The 19,440-nt window shown below is 42.8% G+C and overlaps 1 protein-coding gene across 5 annotated transcripts in view; it reads left to right on the top strand.

Annotated features, from left to right (window-relative positions):
- Window positions 1-19,440, top strand: part of AMOTL1 (angiomotin like 1) — a 149,761-nt gene that overhangs the window by 90,748 nt on the left and 39,573 nt on the right. For all 5 annotated transcript variants that reach the window (XM_061143935.1, XM_061143902.1, XM_061143907.1 and 2 more), the window contains exon 6: window positions 783-872. In XM_061143935.1, coding sequence (XP_060999918.1) covers window positions 783-872 — 90 coding nt within the window. The remainder of the gene's footprint in view (window positions 1-782; window positions 873-19,440) is intronic.

Below are 19,440 nucleotides of genomic sequence, written 5' to 3'. Positions count from 1 at the left end.
CACGTGTCCCTCTTGGAGAAAAAACAAACCCACGGTTATGAGAAGAGTAAACATATATCAACTTCCTGAAAGCTCGGGTCCCATGTTGCAGGATCTTGACAACCTCCCATGTGCAGATTGATTTGACCCATGAACTTGTACTTCACTTTAGTCAGCCAAGCCATTTTTTTCAGTTCTCTCATGTTAAAAGACTCAGTGTACTTGGAGTCTGTAGCTGGAACCTACATTTTTTTTTTTTTTTATTACTGTAAACCCTTCAGTTTTGGGTATGATGTATGCTCAATAAAACCTTGTTAGGTTGAATTATTTAATTGAATAAATGAAGACTGACCAAATGGCATGAGCAAACCTAGAACTCACGGAGTAGAGTCTTCATCCATTAAGTCATCTTGACTTGTTTCCTGGTATTTATTTATTTGTTATTTTCAACTTTTTGTTTCCCCGCTACAGAGAACTGACAGTCAAGTTTAGATGAGGGCTGGGTTTGAGGCCAGGGGGACTCAAGCCCTTTGTGAGGACTTTGCTGAGCTTTCAGGTATCTGCTCTTAACTGCCTGCCACTGGTGCACCCCTTGGCATTAGATTGCATAGAGGCACAGCATGGCCACTAGACTTTCCTTTTGATGTTTCGGAACATCTTGTTCCTCCCCAGGAGTTGTTCAGTTTGGGGCTCCTGCCTGGGCAGCTCTCCCTACCAGCTCTCAGCACCCAGGTCATTTGTCAGTTGCAGGATGACTTAGATCCACATGCATTTCTTTGTAACCATCTCCTCTCTATGTCCAGATCGACTGGAGACAGCCAACAGACAGCTGTCCAGCCGGGAGTATGACGGACACGAAGACAGGGCAGCCGAGGGGCTTTATGCTTCCCAGAGTGAGTCTCCTTGCTTATCTTTCCCAACTGCGTGGTTTTAAAAGCTCGGGGCCTAAGGAGAGAAGCCTGTTCATTTTAAGTAAGATTTGTGCTGCTTGCTTTTTGTTTATTAACTTGACATATAAGCTGTTGGGCCAAAGATGAGGCCCTTTTGGGTCTGCCTAAGACAAAGCCGAGATTGTAGTATTTCAGTAACCGTTTATTCTGACCTCCTGCCCTTCAGCTTCTAATACCCTCTAAGAAATAGCACTGTTGCAGTATTCCCTGGCATTCACCACCTGAAGTAAGGCATAATTCTTCATATCCTTCATGGAAAAGGAAGGAGGTCTGTGGTGGGATTCGCTCTTTTGTCATGTTTTGTGTGCGTGTAGGTTGAGCATTTCTGAACTGGCCGCCCCTGGCAGCATGATATATGTAAATGTTCCCAGCATGGGTCTTCATTGGTGATGCTTGATGGTGAACCCAGTGATCCCATTTCAGCCAGAAATAAAATGGCTTCCTCCTCCTCTAGATTTACTGGGAAATACTCTATTAATTTCACCAAAGGCAAATAACAGAAGCAAATGGGTTTTGAAAAAGCATCATTTGAGGCTTGAATTTTTACAAATTCATTGTCTAAATCAGAAACATAAAAATCCAGCTGTCTTTTTTGGGGAACTGTTTAAAAAATTGAATTCATTTCTCTGTCATAATTCTCAGCAGCATTGTGAGTTAAGCTCACAGCTAAAGACAGTTCTAACAGCAAAAAGTCTTGTTTAAACACTGGCCATCCACTGTATAGTGATAGTGTATTCTGGTGCTTGGATCCCTCAATACAGGTCTACATTTTCAAAGCTGAGAAATACTTGGATACATTTTCTAATTTCCAATACTGTTCATTGGGGTTAATGTTTCTTCTTTGTTTTTCTCAAATTTACTCACAATTGCATTCCACCTTTTCCCAGATTTTCTCATGATCAAACTTCAGCTTGAGTCTCAGTTTCATTTTTAAAACTCTGTTTGGCAAATAGACACTCATACAGTCTTGAGTTTTTACATCGGATTCCTTTGCATTAGGTGAATTGGCCTGTGCTCCAGACTTATATACAAAGCTGTATATATATAAGCCTCTTGAGATATTCACTTTCCTAACAAAAGTTATTTCTACTCATAGATGCAGTGGATTTACCATTTCATCTGAACATCCATTTGACAAATGAGTCATCTGTACTATTAGCACTTAGGATTTTGACACCTTAATTTTTAAAAATTAATTTATATTTTAAATGGAAGATAATTTCTTTACAGTACTGTGATGATTTTTGCCATACCTCAGCATAAATCGGCCCAGGTATACATGTTTCCTCCCCATCCTGAACCTCCCACCCATCTGCCTCCCCACCCTATTCCTCTGGGTTTGACACCTTAATTTTGCATGATCATATTCCTCGGTAGAGTAAGGAGTCTTGTGCCATTATGTCAGCAATGTCACTCTGCTGATACTCTGCCTTCTTGTTAGGAGATATTATTTTGTCACGTAGTTCAGGTCAAAATGGAAAAGTCAGTGAGTTTCATCAGATGAGCATTTGCTGTAGCCTCCCAGCCCAGGCTATGCTGATGGACTAATAGGTTTTGGTGTTGTGTGAGTTCAGAAATATTCCCGACAACTTTAACCTTCTGGCTCAAAGCTAAAGCATCAGTAATGCAGGCAAAGAGGCCCTTCCAGCTTTACAAGGAATGATTTGTTCCGTGCAAATATGTTCTGCTGTTCCAAAGGTATAAACAAGAGAGTCCAGGGGCATTTTTCAACTGCTGAAAGGTGCCTCAGTGTTGACGTGTGATGTAATTGCGTCTCGGCAGGGCCTTTGAAGCAGGGTTGCTAACACTGATAGCTAACCAATTTTTCATTACCTAGTCTTTGCAGGACACTTTATGCCTTCCTCCCAGCTTTATAATTATTTGCATTAGCTTTTCCTCTCCTGGAGTGGCCAAGAGATGGACTCAAGATGTTATTTCAAGTTTATAAATAGTTTTTTTTTTTCTTAGTGAGTTGGAAGAACTCTTTGTATGAAGGAAATTAGCATGTTTCCTGCCATATATAGTGCAGATATTTTTTCCCCAGTTGTTTTTGTATCTTTGAATACAGTGCCCTTTATCTTATAGATTTTTCAAGTGATTATATTTGTGCCTTCTAGGTTTTAGGTCATGCTTAGAAATGCTTTTTCCACTCCAAAATTATAAGCATTTTCACCTGTGTTTTCCTCACGTATGTTTATGATTTCATTGTTTGTGAGGCTTATATTTTAGAAGCTAATTAAGGAGGCACAAAAGAAGGGAAATTGATGAAGAACTAATCTGGAGGCAAGGAGACTGGTTAACAGATAATTTTGTATCTGAACTAAGAAGTAGTAGTGGAGGGTAGGAGACAGAGCAATAGTTGACAAATGAGAGGACTTGGTGACCAACTGAGTGATGCCAGAGAGTGAAACAAGTGTGACTCGAGCCACTGGGTGTATGGTCATCCTTTACCAATAAACAGCAGGAGGAGGAGGAGGAGACGTGGGGACTCGGTAACAAGTGGAGGATTGCGTGCGTTGAGTCATCTCCTACTGCGGCCCACAGCTAAGTAAGCAGCTGTAATGGCCAAGGTGCAGACGTAGCCCGGAGGCTGGTGACGGGAGGCGCTGTCTGTCAGGCCTTCCTTTTCACACGTGGGCACAGAATGGCAGGCACAAATCACTCTCTTCACAGTTATTAATGTGTTCCATTATCTGTATAGTCTTTTAGAAAGTCTATTATAAGAACACTTTTCAATGCCTAGGAATCATAGTTATAAACACGGAGTATACACTCAAGAGGAGCCATGTTTTTCAGATAAGCCTTGCAAGGAGATTCTAATACTCGGCTAAGAGAAAGGTAAAACTGACTGAATAGCAAATAGTAGTGATGTCTCTGGATCCTGCCTACCAGGAGCTAAGGCTAAGTTGGGAAGGCCCTGACAAGCACCTTGACCAATGGAAAAGTTAGAGGGAAAGGGGAAGATAGAGAATAACATGTTTGACGGTTTTGCTCCATGTTCCAGTTGAAGCTCAGAGTCCAGGTCCCAAAACACCCAAGGCATTCTTGCAATATGAGCAGTGGGGAGGACCTCTGTAAAGTCCCAACCAGTGGAAGGGGATGTCCTTCCTGGCCTGATTTCCAAGTTTCCCTGCTGCCCAGAGTAGTTTTCCTTTAAAGACATAACTCTGCTCTTTGTTGGAGCCTGAGAAAGGCCTGGGTGGTCTGCCTGGGTCGTTACACATAGCTCTACAAGTTGAAATAAGCATTCAATAGAGTGATAATTGTGCTCCTCTCAGACATGAGATTGTCTGAATTAAAAATCTCTCTGAATGAAGTGCTTAGGAGTTTTAAGACTCTGGGGAGTGTTTTTCTCTATCACCTCGTGATGTTGCATTGTTCTCTTTCGAGGAATTCAAAATTTTGTGTGTGTGTTTTTTCTGATTGTGTGTGTGTGTGCTCAGTCGCTCAGTTGTGTCCAACTCTTTGCGAGTGCATGGTCTGTAGCAATTTCCCAGGCAAGAATCTTAGAGTGGTTGGTCATTTCATTCTTCAGGGGGTCTTCCTGACCCAGGGATTGAACCTGAGTCTCCTGCATTGGCAGGCAGTTTCTTTACAATGGAGCCACCTAGGAAGCCTTTTTTGGTTTTACTTACTTGTTTTTCCAAATATGTTTGCAGCCAAATTACTCCTTAAAAACAGGGCATCTAGCCAATTTCTTTTTTGATCTGGCTGAGTGAAACTGGCTACTTTAGCTTTTTAAACTTACTGAGATTCCTGGTTTCCCCATTTACTCATCTGTCACACACACACACACACACACACACACACACACACACACACGGAGCAAACATAGACCACTGTCCACAAAAGGAAGTTCCCCAGGAATATCTGTCATCGTTCTTAGCTCTGTCTTGTCAATAAGTGAAATGCGTTATCTGTTTCTTACTGAAAATTAGTAACTCTGCAGAATTTCTATCACTAGTATGTCTGGAGGGGGTTGCCATTTCCTCCTCCAGGGGATCTTCCTGACCCAGGGAGGGAACCTGCATTTCCTGTGTCTTACATTGCAGGTGGATTCTTTACTGCTTGAGCCATTGGGGAAGCCCATACTAGTAGGTCAGAAAGCCAAAAATAAAATATTAGATGTGGGGAAACTAGACTGGCAGAGATCTTATTATATTCTTGAGTGGAGGAGGAGCTGATGAGCTCTGGCAGCTTGTATTATTCCAGGATAAAACCCATGTGTGTTACAGGATGGCCAGAGACTTTTCTCCCCATCCGCGCCTTGGGATTCTTTAGGCCTCATGGGTTCAGCATATTTGGTTAAACTGAAGTCTATATAAGTTAAATTCTGGCTGTTAAATGTCCCTCTCTAAGAAAAAAAAATATTTTTTGAACATTCATTTATTTGTTTATTAAGTTATGGGTATAAATAAGTTAGGAGTAATTCATAGGATTTGATTTCCTTTATAATCCTCATGGGTTTAAAAATGAACCAAAAAAAAAAGTGTGGGACCACTGTTTTAAAAATAACAATAATTTTCCATTTTCAATTTGTCTTAACAATCATCATCTTATCTTTAAGTCTTACTTTAGATACTTTGATTTTCTGTCTCTTTTATAACATAAAAGAGGCAAAAATAATCTCCTAAAAGAAAATCCGTCTTTTTGTATTTCCTCTAAGGGCTTATGTGAAACAAAGCAGAAATCACAATGACATAAATATTAATTCTGTTGACCCACATAGAGCACGGGGAGCGTATTCTGAGTCCTCGTCATGTTTCATTACATGCTGATGTGGGTTTCTATCAGGCTTCATCAGGAAGGAGAGGCTAGATGTTGTCACGTGTGGATGCACTGGGTTCCCTCCTCCTCTGTGGGCCCGTTGGTGCTTGCAGCTGCCACCTGGGCATGAAGCCCATCCTGCAGCACTTATTTTGCCTATGTTTTCCGTGGGCACCATTTCTTAGTGTGACTCTCCTCCACTCGATGGGAGAATTACAGGCATTCTTTGTCAACATCCAGCCCCAGCCTTCATTAAAACCCTTTGGATCTTTATGTACCTGGCACTCAATAAATGTTTACTGAGGGAAGGAGTAACAGTGGGAAATCCTTGTCAGAACAGGCTTGAAATTTTCATCACAGCACATCAGTATCAAAATGTTCTTTTTAGCTCAGTATCTCCCACCCATGTTAGGAGCTACCTCTGATTCTGCTCAGTTATTTCAAGATATTAGGTGAAATTATTAATGAGAATAGAAGCAACTTAAAAATGCTTGATTTTCTTTTTTTTTTTTTTTTGCCTTTCACCTTCCCCTCCTTTCTTGCTTTTTCAAGTAGGAAGATATCCAGGTAAAGGGAATCTTCCTTCTACTTCCAGGAATAGTAGTATTTTTTCACGAAAATGACTACTATGTACTAAAATGTAGTTGGTTCCCTGACTCCTCTTTTACTCTGCTGTGGTCGTGTTGAAGCTGAGAGTTGACAGTGGTGTATAAAAGTTTTGGGGGAAGCTGGCCATATTCTTGCACAGACCAGTCCATAGGCCATGCCTGACACCACAGATCAGCTCCTGGGCAAAGAGGAAGGGAATGTCCACGAAAGCCTGCTAAGGTACATTTCTTAAACTGAGAAAATTTTCTTGCCCTAAATTAACTGATTTTCCTTCTAGGGAGATGACCTTTAGATGGCCTCTGCGTTTAGTTGTTGTTCAGTCGCTCAGTCATGTCCTACTCTTGCGATCCCATGTAACACACCAGGCTTCCCTGTCCTTCACTATCTCCCAGAGTTTGCTCAGATTCACGTCCATTGTGTCAGTGATGCCATCTAACCATCTCATCCTCTGTCGTCCGCTTCTCCTTCTGCCTTCAATCTTTCCCCGCATCAGGGTCTTTTCCAATGAGTCAGCTCCTCGCATCAGGTGGCTAAAGTATTGGAGCTTCAGCATCAGTCCTTCCAATGAATATTCAGGGTTGGTTTCCGTTAGGATTGACTGGTTTGATCTCCTTGCTTTATTAGGACTAAAAATGCAGTTCTAAAAAACAGAGGTTTTATAGGCACGAGCTCAAGCAACCTAATCTCGGATCAGTCACCACATCTTCCATCTCTTGGGTTCTCACTAACATGCTCAGTGACCTGAATTTAGATACTTAATCTCCCTATACCTAAAGAAATGGAGAGCAGAATCTCCCAATTCAGCCAGCAGAGCTTTGTGGGCTCATCAGTGATAGGAAATGCAAAAAAGACTTTATGCATTTATTCTGCAGACTTGCATTTATGGATTTGTAAGGCTACACGTTTATTCTGCAACGCTTCTTCCTGTTCCTGTGCATCCTTCCTCCACCTTCTCTGGAAGAACCTGCCAGTTTTCAGGGTGGGAAAATGGGCCATGTTCCCAAGGAATGCCTGTGTGGCCTGCCGAGCCTTGCTAGGTTTTGAAAGCAGAGTGTGTGACTGCTTAAACCACTTGATCAACCTTGACAGGCAGCACTGAGAAACTTCAAACCTTCATGACAACCAACAGTGCATCCAGCCTGCAGGGTGTCTGTTTACATTCCATCAAATCTTCTCCCCAAGTGTGAAAATTAATATTATTCAATTTAGGCTGATTTTCTGTGCCTGAAGAACCAGAGCTGATGGTAGAACTGTCTCTCAGTCACGTGTTGATGTCGTCTCTAACAAGTGAACGTGGCTTATGATTTTCACGTCATTGGTTTTTAAATTATTTGCTTACTATTCCTGTTTGAGAGTTGAAAAATCAAGTGTCTTAAACTTCACTATGATCTGTGTTCCTTGCACTCATAGCTAGATGGATGGATGGAAAAAGCACAGACTGAAACCCATTTGCATTTCATGTGGCATCAGGGACCCTTCACTTTCGCTGACAGTTCAGAGCCAGGAAATCCATGTTCAGGTCTCAGCTCAAATTAAATGGCAGTTACTCATAGAAGGCTGCCTGAGATAGGACCCAGTCTTCCTTTTATATATCCCTCCAGTCCCCTGTTCCCTTTGTAAACACTCACCATACTGTAAATGAGGAACCATTTGGATGACCATCTTCTCCCTTCCCTTTCTAAACTGTCCACACCATGAGGGCATGGACCCTGTCATTCTCACCATTGTAGTCCCAGATTACTGTGTTTCCGGAAGCTGGCACAGTGCCTGGTGCTTGGAAGCATTTAATAAGCACTTACTGGATGTTGAATGAAATGATGACCATTATCATTTTGTCCAAAACAGTTATTAGCTACCTACTATGGTTGAGCTGTGTTCTAGACTGTGGGTCAGCAAACTCTTTCCATAAAGGGACAGAATGTAAATAAGTCTAGGCTTGGGGGCCACAGCTACTCAACTCCATCCCTGTGGTCTGAAAGTCACTGTAGATGAGCCATGGACAGATGGTGTGGCTGTGGGCTGGATTCGGCCTGCAGGCCATAGTGTGTGGACTTTTGTTTTAGGCACTGGTTATGGAGAAGCGACTTAGCATGCATGCATATGGAGGAGGAAGGGAAAGAAGAAGCCCCAACAAAAAAGGAGGATGGAAAATAAAGAACTTCAGAAATATTTCTTAGATCTTATTTTGTTAATTGTCCAAATTTATAAATCAGGATTTAATTGTTATTTTCTTTTCCTGGTAGGGTTTAAGTCATCTTTTACTTCATTCCTAATTAGGTGAACGTGGTTATTTCACATGAGATAAACTGAGACACATATGAATGCAGTTACAAGCCTTTGTTAGCCCAGTGGGAATCCGTAATTAGCTAATGGTGGAAACGGGGCTGGGCAGGATAGCCCTCTGGTTAGCCACCGGTGGTAGTCTCCTGGGTACCAAGATCTTAGGGGTCCCTCTCCCAGCAGGGCCATTAATCTTCCCATAAGCATCCTGCTGTGAGGTGAGGTCTACAGTTCTTGGGTTGAGGAGTATCTGAATGGCCTGAGTCTGGTTATCAGTGGCGTGTGTATCCTCTGAACTGGAGCTCGTTAAAAGCCACCTGATGGCCATTATGAGTGACTGATTTCAGAGGCTGTTCATCTGATGGTTCAGAGCTTACCTTTAGGTGGAGTTGCAAGTGTGCTCCCTCATAATCTAGCCTTCAGGTCCTGGTTCAGATCATGCAAAAATGGTAAGGTGGCCACCCCGGGTTGAGCACTTCCTGTCCACCAAGCACCATGCTGACCTCTGTCGGCGTGCAGTCCCAGTTCATCCTGCAAGCAGCCCTGTGAGGTGGGTATTACAGGTCTTTAATGGATGAGGGGACTAGGGCTCAGGAAGGTTAAGGAACTTGTCCATGGCCATACAGGCAGGTAAGTGGAGCAGACAGGCTTTGGACCCAGGGCGTCCTGATTCTCGAGAGCCACTTCCTGTGTACCAGGCGTTGGAGACAGGTAGCAGGGTTGGATTCCCAATGATTTTAGAGCTCATTTAGCGTGGCCTCCATGCTTCATTAAAGAAGAAACTGTGACCAAAGATGATTAAACGATTTGTCCAAGGCCCCCTCAGTACTTAATGCAAGACCATGATAAGAATAAGGACCTCCTTTTTCTTAATTTTTTTCCTTTCCAGCCTCCGAAGGTCATCTCTGTTGGCTCTGTGAGAATGAGAAATTTCACATTTTTTACCCAGAGAAGAATCTAGCTTAGTAAGCAAACATAAGTAATTCTTGTACTAGAATTCTTAACTGCAAATTATTTAGCCCAGTACTGTGACTTAATGATAGTGTATTCAAGTGATCTTAAATGAGTTCTAGCTACTGGAATGAACATTTTATGTTTCTTAAAATGTTTGAACCTGAGCCAATTATAATAAAAAGCCTTGCTGGCTAGTTCAGTATATCTCCTCAGATACTAAAACAAGAAAATTGTTGAGACCAGCCTAGAATCTTAAAAGTTTCCTCAAAATGTCTATGAAATTAAACTGTTTGTTCTCTGGATGATAAGAATAAAAAATAAGCAAATTACAATAAGTAACCCTGGGGTGTGGTTTCTTACAATTAGTTTTTGAAATTATTTTTGGTTCATGAATTAGAAACAGAATATACGGTTGTATCTTAATAGAATCCAAGAACTTTGAGGGGACAAAGTGTTTTAAGTCCAGAAAATTTGGTCTTGGACCATTAAAAATAAGCTTGCATCTGCTTCTAATTTGCTTCTTGCCGACAAAGACTGGTTTGGTAGAAAGAAGAAGAAAAGGATCTGCTCAAAGCAAGTTACAAAATTGACAGTGGAAGAGCTCGCAGAAGCTAAAGGAAGGGAGAATCTGTAATTGCAGGTGACTCATTTCTTTCTCCCTGATCAGAAAATTAAACCACTTCTGTTCGCACATAGAACAGTTTCCCCAGCATCTACTTCTCTCACCCAGGGTTTGGTGTTAAGCCGTATCTGCCATTCAGAGGTCCCGTTTAGAAAGCATAGTTTTATTATGTATTATAGTAATGCCTTGAAGTGAAAGTGAAGTGTTAGTCGCTCAGTCGTGTCCAACTCTTTGCAACCCTTGGACTGTCACCTGCTGGGTGCCTCTGTCCATAGGATTCTCCAGGAAAGGATACTGGAGTGGGTTGCCATGCCCTCCTCCAGGGGATCTTCCTGACCCAGAGATCACACCCAGGTCTCCAACATTGCAGGCAGGTTCTTTACCATTTGAGTCACCGGGGAGGCCCTAAATTAAGTCAAAATACCATATACCTATATTTTCGTACAGTAAAGTTCACACATTTAAGTGTACAGTGTGAGGGACCGTGACAACGGTCACAGTCCAGCCCCAGTGCAGGTCGAGCATGTGCAGCTCTGACCTCTGCAGGGAAAGGCCTCCCCACGCCATCTGTCTGCCTGCCTCCCATCTTACTCCCTTCAGGTCGTTGGTCTCTGCATTATGTCCAGGCTTTGTGGTTGTTTTCTGCAGGGGCAGCAAAATTGTCTGATAGGTTCAGACTTTGTCATACTTGGAAACAGATGTGTCTGTTCTTTATCTTTTTGTATGAAGGAGAAGGCAAAAAAGGTCTTCTGTGAAGATTATAGAAAGTATAAGCCATCAGGTTTCGTTGACAATTGATTCATGCATAGGTGTATAGTCAAAATCAAATGCCCTATGTGTCCTGGCATTTTTAATGCATTGCATAATTTATTATGCTGTCTGCAGTGACACAGAAGTGGCAGTACGTTTTTACTTCATGTTAAAAATATAAAGTGGAAGGTCAAACAGCACATGAGGAGGCTGAACTGGGTGAATGGATGTATAAATATAGAAGGTTTCGCTGAGTAAGTTTGCAGGTTGGGTATATATTTAAGCAGGTTAAAAAAAAATCTATGAATTATACTTGAAAATATATTGTTTCTAAAATAAAAATGCAATACTAAAATGATTAGATTAGAAAAAGTTATATTGAGAGAGCTTTTACTGCTATTCAGATATTTTACCAAATCCATGTCTGAGATATTTTATATTGGGTGCTATAAAAAGCACTTTGGGGTTATTAAACTCACTTTCTGGATACTAAAGAGCAACAGATAAATGGAGTATGATAAGACCAAAATGTGTTGTTTTCCTCAATTAGATCAACAGATTTTGTGGTTTGAGTTTGTTACTTTCCAGGGAAAAGCATCTGAAAAGGATCATTTTTGAATTTCATTTTAAAGATTGCATTAGAATTTGATTGTGTATTAATAGAATACTCATTCGGTGAGGTGTTGCCTAAACTTTTTATATTTCTTCCCATAGGAAACATTTCTACTATCTTAGATCCCTAAAATCCTACAAAGATAGAAGGATTTAGACACAGGATAAAGTAAGTCCAGGAGGTGGAAGGATCAACTCAGACGTTGGCCACTGTCCCTGGAGTACAAGTAGAAAACTGTCAAGACTCATGAAAGAACTGCTTTCCCCCTCAAAGTGTAGTGTGCAGGAGAGGTCTCCTTACTGCAGGAATCAGCGTGTAGGCTTCACTGTGGGCCTGGAAACTGGTTTGTGTGTTAGAGTAATCTTGCTGCCATGATGCTGCCGTTGAGTCGCTAAGTTGTGTCCACCTCTTTGCGACCCCATGGGCTGTAGTCCACCAGGCGCCTCTGTCCATGGGATTTCCTAGGGAAGAGTACTGGAGTGGGTTGCCATTTCCTTCTCCATTTGTAAAAGGGAAAAATTTCTATTTTCAGCTTTGGGCAATGAAGACTGAATGAATCCTTCACGCTTAAGGCTTTGCCTCACTATCCCATATTGATTCATTTCTCCAAGTGTCTTCCCTACCTTTTAACAGCAGGCATTTCCACAAATCTGTGTTTCCCTTGTAATGTCTGAACTACTGGCTTTCAACCTCAGAGGTCTTATTTAAAGAGACTGTATCTGGGGACTTCTCTGGTGGCCCAGTGGTTAAGACTCCATGCTCCCATTGCAGGGGGTTGCAAGTTTGATCCCTGGTGGAGGAACTAAGATCCCCCATGCTGAGTGGTGCAGCCAAAATAAAGAAAGAAGAAAAGAACGCTTATCTGGAAGCCCAGAGTGTAAAACGCAGGAAGCCGAAACAGGTTTCTGGTTAGGACAGGGGCGCATTTGTCAGGAGCCCCTTCCTTCCTACCTGAGCCAGCATCCCTTTTCTACCCACCCCCGCCCCCCCTCCTCCCAGGACTCTGCAGAACAGTTTGGTCCTTAATCTTTCTTATTACAGAATTCATTTTGAAACAGTTCACTCTCAGCCATTTAAAACAAACCCCGGCTAGAGTGTTCTGTGTTTGTTCACAGACCTATTTAGCCGCCCACTCAGAACCCCTGTCTCCGGGAACCATGGCAACACGCATGCGCGTACGAGGATGGCAGGGAGCCCAACAGCCTGGTCTGAGATAATAAGCTTCCTTACCTGAAAAACTTTTATCAGCCCATTTTACAAAGACAGCAAAAAGCCAAACCAGGAGGATATTTGTATTCTATCACTTTTGCATTTCTGAATGAATGAGTGTGACTTTTAAAGGTAGATCATCTCTAGATGTTTTGCATCAGATAAACCTCTTGTGAACAGATTGCTCTTACCTGCTGTAAACAGTGCTCTGTTTGGATTATATTTTCTGGATGTGTCAGTGTGGCTTTCAAACTGGAGTGAGGGAGTGAGGGCAGATGGAAGAAATAGCTTCCGAGGGCATTAAGAGAATATCTTTGAGGCAGAATGAAGTTAAATAGCTTGGCTTATAGTGAAGTACTTGGAGTACCTTCCTCTTGTCTTTCCACTCTCATAACCCCAGTAGAAAGGACTTGAAAGTGGATCTGATTCTCCAGTTATTCCGTGAATCATAGCCGACCCTTGGAATAGGCTTCTCTGCCACGTCTGCTCAGAATTACAAGGTACGGTGCCAGGATATGGCCAAAGGATCCTGAAACAGGAGGGGACATTTTAGGAAGGGATAATAAGGCAAATAATTATTCAGATGTCTTTCCAGAAGAAGGAGTCCATTTTATCAGCATGGTGGAGCAGTGTCCAGTTACCAGAATTGGTGCCATGAGTCCTGGGCAGCCTGTCCTGAGACATTACTACCAGATCCTTTCTTGGTGGAGGAAGAAATCGGTTCAGTTCAGTCTCTCAGTTGTGTCCGACGCTTTGCGACCCATGGACTGCAGCATGCCAGGCCTCCCTGTCCATCACCAATTCCCGGAGCTTACTCAGATTCATGTCCATTGAGTTGGTGATGCCATCCAACCATCTCATCCTCTGTCATCCCCTTCTCCTCTTGCCTTCAATCTTTCCCAGTATCAGGGTCTTTTCCAGCGAGCCAGTTCTTTGCATCAGGTGGCCAAAGTATTGGAGTTTCAGCTTCAGCACCAGTCCTTTCAGTGAACACTCAGGACTGATTTCCTTTAGAATGGACTGGTTGGATCTCCTTGCAATCCAAGTCCTTTCGTGGTGGAGGAGGGAACAGAGGTGTAAAGAAAAAACAGCGAGTGTGTTAGTGACCTTTTGGTTACAAAAAGAAAGATTTTATTTTTACAGAAAGAAAGGTTTTTAGCCCTGGATAAGAGAACTATTATTGTTGGATTTGGGTTTTTTTGGTTTTGTTTTTTTAGTACTTTTGTATGTGAAGGAGGCCCTAGGCGAGATGTGCAGACACGCTTCACAGGGGCCAGGGGCCCAGGCCGGCCTGTCTGTGAGAACCCAAAGGCAGATGGTTTGGGGGGACTTCCCTTTCTCTCTTCCCTTCTCACCATGGCCTCGCCGTCTGCTTGATTCTTCGCCCTCTGTGTGTGCGCGCTCTGTCCGAGGCACATGCGCGATGTGGTCCCTGGCCTCAGAGCTGGGCTGCTGGTCTGTGTCAGCAGCCCCCTCACCCAGGCGCCCCCTCATGCAGTTCCAGACAAGATGATTCGCTTGGCCTGGCTCGGGTCCCGGGGCCCTTCAGGTTTGCTCCTGTCACATGGAGAGTGGGGTTGGGGAATGAGAAGGGCTTTGTCATGCAGATGCAGCTGCTCAGAATTTAGCCCTGCGAAACAGGGGCCATGGTAGACATTTTTCCAGTGGAGAGTTGTCTGAGCAGCCACTGTGACAGCTGTCTCCAGGTAAAGATGTACTTGTCTCTTTATATAGATGGGTATAGAGTTAATTTACAACTTTGTATCAGTTTCAAGTGTACAGCAAAGTGATTCAACTTTATGTATATACATACATAAATATATGTGTGTGTGTATATGTATATATGATATATATATATATATATCATCCTTTTCAGATTCTTTTTCATTATAGGTTATTGTAAGATATTGAGTATATTCCTGGGCAATACAGTCCATCCTTGTTGGTTATCTATTTTATACACAGTTGTGTGTATGTGTTAATCCCAAACTCCTAATTTTTTAATATCTCCTCCCCACACACAAGCACCATCCCCTTTAATAACCATAAGTTTCTTTTCTATGTCTGTGACTCTATTTCTGTTTTATAAATAAGTTCTTTTGTATCTTTCTTTTTTTTTTTTTAGATTCCACATATAAATTACATCATGTGATATTTGGAAAGGGACCTCTCTTTTGCCTTCCAAGCATTCTAGTGAATTAGTCACCCCTTGGTCAGGCTGGTGGTAGCCAGAGTCCACTGTCCCTCCAGCTATATTGGGCTTAGGGGAAAACTTCTCAAAAAACCTTTATATCAAGAAAGGCCTGTAACAACCTAGAGAGGTGGGAAGGGGTGGGAGGTGGGAGGGAGGTTTAAGAGGGAGGGAATATATGTGTACCTGTGGCTGATTCATGTTATGCAGAAACCAGCACAATATTGTAAAGCAATTATCCTTCAATTAAAAATAAATAAATTTTAAAAAAGAAAGGCCTAGGAAATTAATTCCTGCTTGAGAAGGGTCAGGTTGTAGCTTTGCTCCCTTCATCAGCTCCAGCCGTAAGTTGGAGCTCTGCATTAAAAACCAGCAGCACATTTATTAGAGAAATGCAAATCAAAACCACAATGAGGTATTTGCTCACACTGATCAGAATGGCCATCATCCAAAAAATCTACAAGCAATAAATGCTGGAGAGGCTGTGGAGAAAAGGGAACCCTCTTGCACAGCTGTGGGAATGTAAATTGATGCAGTCACTATGGAGAACAGTATGGAGATTCCTTAAAAAATTAGGGGAAAAAAACTACCATATGACCCAGCAATCCCACTACTGAGGATACACCGTGAGAGAACCATAAATGAAAAAGACACAGGTATCCCAGTGTTCATTGCAGCACTATTTACAATAGCCAGGACCTGAAAGCAGCCTAGATGTCCATCAATGGATGAATGAATAAAGAAGTTGTGGCACATATATACAGTGGAATATTACTCAGCCTTTAAAAGGAACGGATTTGAGTCTGTTCTAGTGGGATGGATGACTCTAAAGCCTGTTATACAAAGTGAAGTAAGTCAGAAAGAGAAAAACAAATATTTTATTTTAATGCATATATAAGGAGTCTAGAAAAATGGTATTGATGAACTTATTTACAAGGCAGGAATAGAAACACAGACATAGAGAAAAGACTGATGGATCCAGCAGGGGAAGGAGAGGGTGGGACAAATTGAGAGAGTAGCATTGAAACATATAATATACACTGCCATATGTTAAATTTTATGAAAGTGAAAGAGGAGAGTGGAAAACCTGGCTTAAAACTCAACATTCAGAAAACTAAGATCATGGCATCTAGTCTCATCACTTTATGGCAAATAGATGGGGAGACAGTGGAAACAGTGACAGATTTTATTTTTGGGGGGCTCCAAAATCACTGCAGATGGTGACTGCAGTCATGAAATTAAAAGACACTTACTCCTTGGAAGAAAAGCTATGACAACCTAGACAGTATATTAAAAAGCAGAGACATTACTTTACTAACAAAGGTCTGTCTAGTGAAAGCTATGGTTTTTCCAGTAGTCATGTATGGATGTGAGAGCTGGACCATAAGGAAAGCTGAGCGCTGAAGAATTGATGCTTTTGAAGTTGGTGCTGTGAGAAGACTCTTGAGAGTTGCTTGGACTGCAAGGAGATCCAGCCAGTCCATCCTAAAGGAAATCAGTCCTGAATATTCATTGGAAGGACTGATGCTGAAGCTGAAACTCCAATACTTTGGTCACCTGATACAAAGAACTGACTCATTTGAAAAGACCCTGATGCTGGGAAAGATTGAAGGCAGGAGGAGAAGGGGACGACAGAGGATGAGATGGTTGGATGGCATCACCAACTCAATGGACATGAGTTTGAGTAAACTCCAAGAGTTGGTGATGGACAGGGAGGCCTGACATGCTGCAGCCCATGGGGTCGCAAAGAGTCGGACACGACTGAGCGACTGAACTGACTAACTGATTGGCCATATGTTAAATAGATAGCGAGTGGAAAGCTGCTATCTAACACAGGATGCCCAGCCTCGTGCTCTGTGACAACCTGGAGGGGTGGGGTGAGGTGTCTGTTAAGTGCCAAGCCCCACGGTAGGTATTTTATGTGCTAAGTCACTCAGTCATGGCCGACTCTGTGCGACCTGTGGACTGTAGCCTGCCAGGCTCCTCTGTCCATGGGATTCTCCAGGTAAGAATACTGGAGTGGGTTGCCATGCCCTCCTCCAGGGATCTTCCCAACACAGAGAGTGAACCCATGACTCTTATGTCTCCTACGTGGGTTCTTTACCACTAGAGCCACCTAGGTCATCGTTTTAATCCTCACAACATTCCTGCAAAATTGGTTTTCTTAGTTGCATCGGAGGAGATGGAGTCTGCACAGGGGAAGTCACGTGTCCAAACTGAGCCAGCCTGTGAAGGTGCCAGAATCGTACCAAGTCGGCCAGCTACAAAGCCCATGCCATCGCTGTGGTTTCCAGAGTCAACAGTGTGCTAGCAGGCATGCTCTGTGTAAATGGGACCGGAGCCATCAGGCTAAACAACGCCCCACTCCACACAGTCGAGGGTAATTCATATCCACTGAGTAAACAGACCATTCTGGGCATGAGTTCCCTTGTGTCAACTTGCCTGTTCTAAGAATTCTCAGTATATACCTTGGAGCTCGACCAGAAGTTCAGTGTGAGGCTGGTCTTTCTCGAGCTCCATCCCGAGGGCCTTCGCTAATAAACTGGAGGGACCTTCCTGTGAGAAGGTTTCACTTACAGGACTCACCCTTGGCATCTCCCAAGAGATGACTTTTTCAGATGGCCCTGACATACCTCGTCCCTGTGTCTCCAGGGGATTAAGGGGCACAGTGACCCCACCACATAGGCTCACTGCCTTGACACCCCCTCTTCCTCCTGCCCTGGATCTGAGGCAGGGGTCCTCCCTGAGTTGTCATAGAACCTGCGCCAGCATCTCTTAGAGCAGCTGGTCCCAGGGCCTTTGCCTGTGTCCCTGCCTCTCTTCCCACCCGACTAAGAGCAGGGTGCTCTGGCCTACTCACCTTGTAGCCCGAGAATTTATCACACTTTTTGGACAAGAAGAATAGCCATAGCATGTCATAGTTGACATTTGATATATGCATGTTGAAATAGGTACTGTTGGTGAGTAGGTGAGTAGGATCCTTACCTTAAAGGCAAGGAAACTGAGTCACAAAGATGTTCATTTACTCTGAGTCACAAAACTGTACAGGATTCTAGATTCATGCTTCTATACCTGGAGAAAAACATGATCTGAAAGGATACGTGCACCCCAGTGTTCATTGCAGCACTGTTTACCAGTAAAAATACTGTTTACTGTTTACCTAAGTGTCCATTGACAGGGGAATGGATAAAGAAGATGTGGTACCTGTTTACAATGGAATATTACTCAGCCATTGAAAAGAATGAAATAATGCCATTTGCAGCAACATGGATGGACCTACAGTGTCATACTGAGTGAAGCAAATCAGAGAAAAAGAAATATCATACGGTATCTCTTATATGTGGAATGTAAAAGAAATGATACAGATAAGCTTATTTACAAAACAGAAAGAGACTCACAGACTTAGAAAACGAACTTACGGCTGCCGGAGAGGAAGGGATAGCTAGAGACTTTGGGAAGGTCATGTATACACTGCTACATTTAAAATGGATAACCAAAAAAATCCTATTGAATAGCACATGGAACTCTGTTCAGTGTTATGTGGCAGCCTGGATGGGAGTGGGATTTGGGGGAAAATGGATACATATATATGTATGGCTGAGTTCCTTCACTCTTTACCACAACATTGCTAACTGGCTATACCCCAATACAACATAAAAAGTTTTAAGTGTTTAAAAAAAAATTATAAGACAACTATGCTCCATTAAAAGTTAATTAAAAAAAAAAAAAAAAGATTCATGCTTTTGTCCAGTACTCTGAATCCTCCACATAGCAGATAATTAATATTTGCAAAAAGATACACGTGTGGTATCAATCGCTGTATATTGAGATGACGATATGACCCGTGACATACTTAAACCTGTGCCATGATGAGCTGGGTAGCGATGATGCTCTCCCACACCTCCGGTTTTGTCATTCCAGGGGTCTTCATCCCTCATGCTTGTACAGTGGAGGCATGTGGCACTTTGCCTGTGAACATGCATTAAAGAGGTGTGATGAGGGTTCTGGCTCTCCCACTGACAAGCATCACCTCTGTGGGCATGTTACTTATCCTTCACTGGAAAATGGGAATCATAACAATGCCTCCCTCGTAGAGTAATTTGAAAGGAGAGATCACGAACGGAATAACTAAAGGGAATAATGTAAGTCACCATTCCTGGGACACAGTAGCCATTCACAAACACGAGTTGTCATGGACATTATTTTTAAAATGAGAGCACTACTTCCTGTCAAAGGACAAGGAGTTCTGAGCCAGTGTGAATGACACTAACATTACTTCAGCCTGAAGTTTAAGATCATCAAACTCAGGGCAGAGATGTCTGAACCCAGGAATTCCAGAGCTAATGCAGTCTCCACCCAGTACCCACATCTTTGTCCTGATGCGCCAACTGTGAGATTCAGGGACCCTGGGCAGAGAAGGGAGCCAGAGACCTTCAAGGTCAGTACCAGCCATCTGGTGAGTGGTGGCTTCAGAGGTGAAGTGGACCGCTGCATAGCAAAGGCTGTCAGGAGATCC

The sequence above is a fragment of the Dama dama genome, chromosome 1, assembly GCF_033118175.1.
Source record: "Dama dama isolate Ldn47 chromosome 1, ASM3311817v1, whole genome shotgun sequence".
NCBI lineage: Eukaryota > Metazoa > Chordata > Mammalia > Artiodactyla > Cervidae > Dama > Dama dama.
The sequence above is the reverse complement of the archived record's forward strand: the minus strand, read 5'-3'. Positions and strand labels throughout refer to the sequence as shown.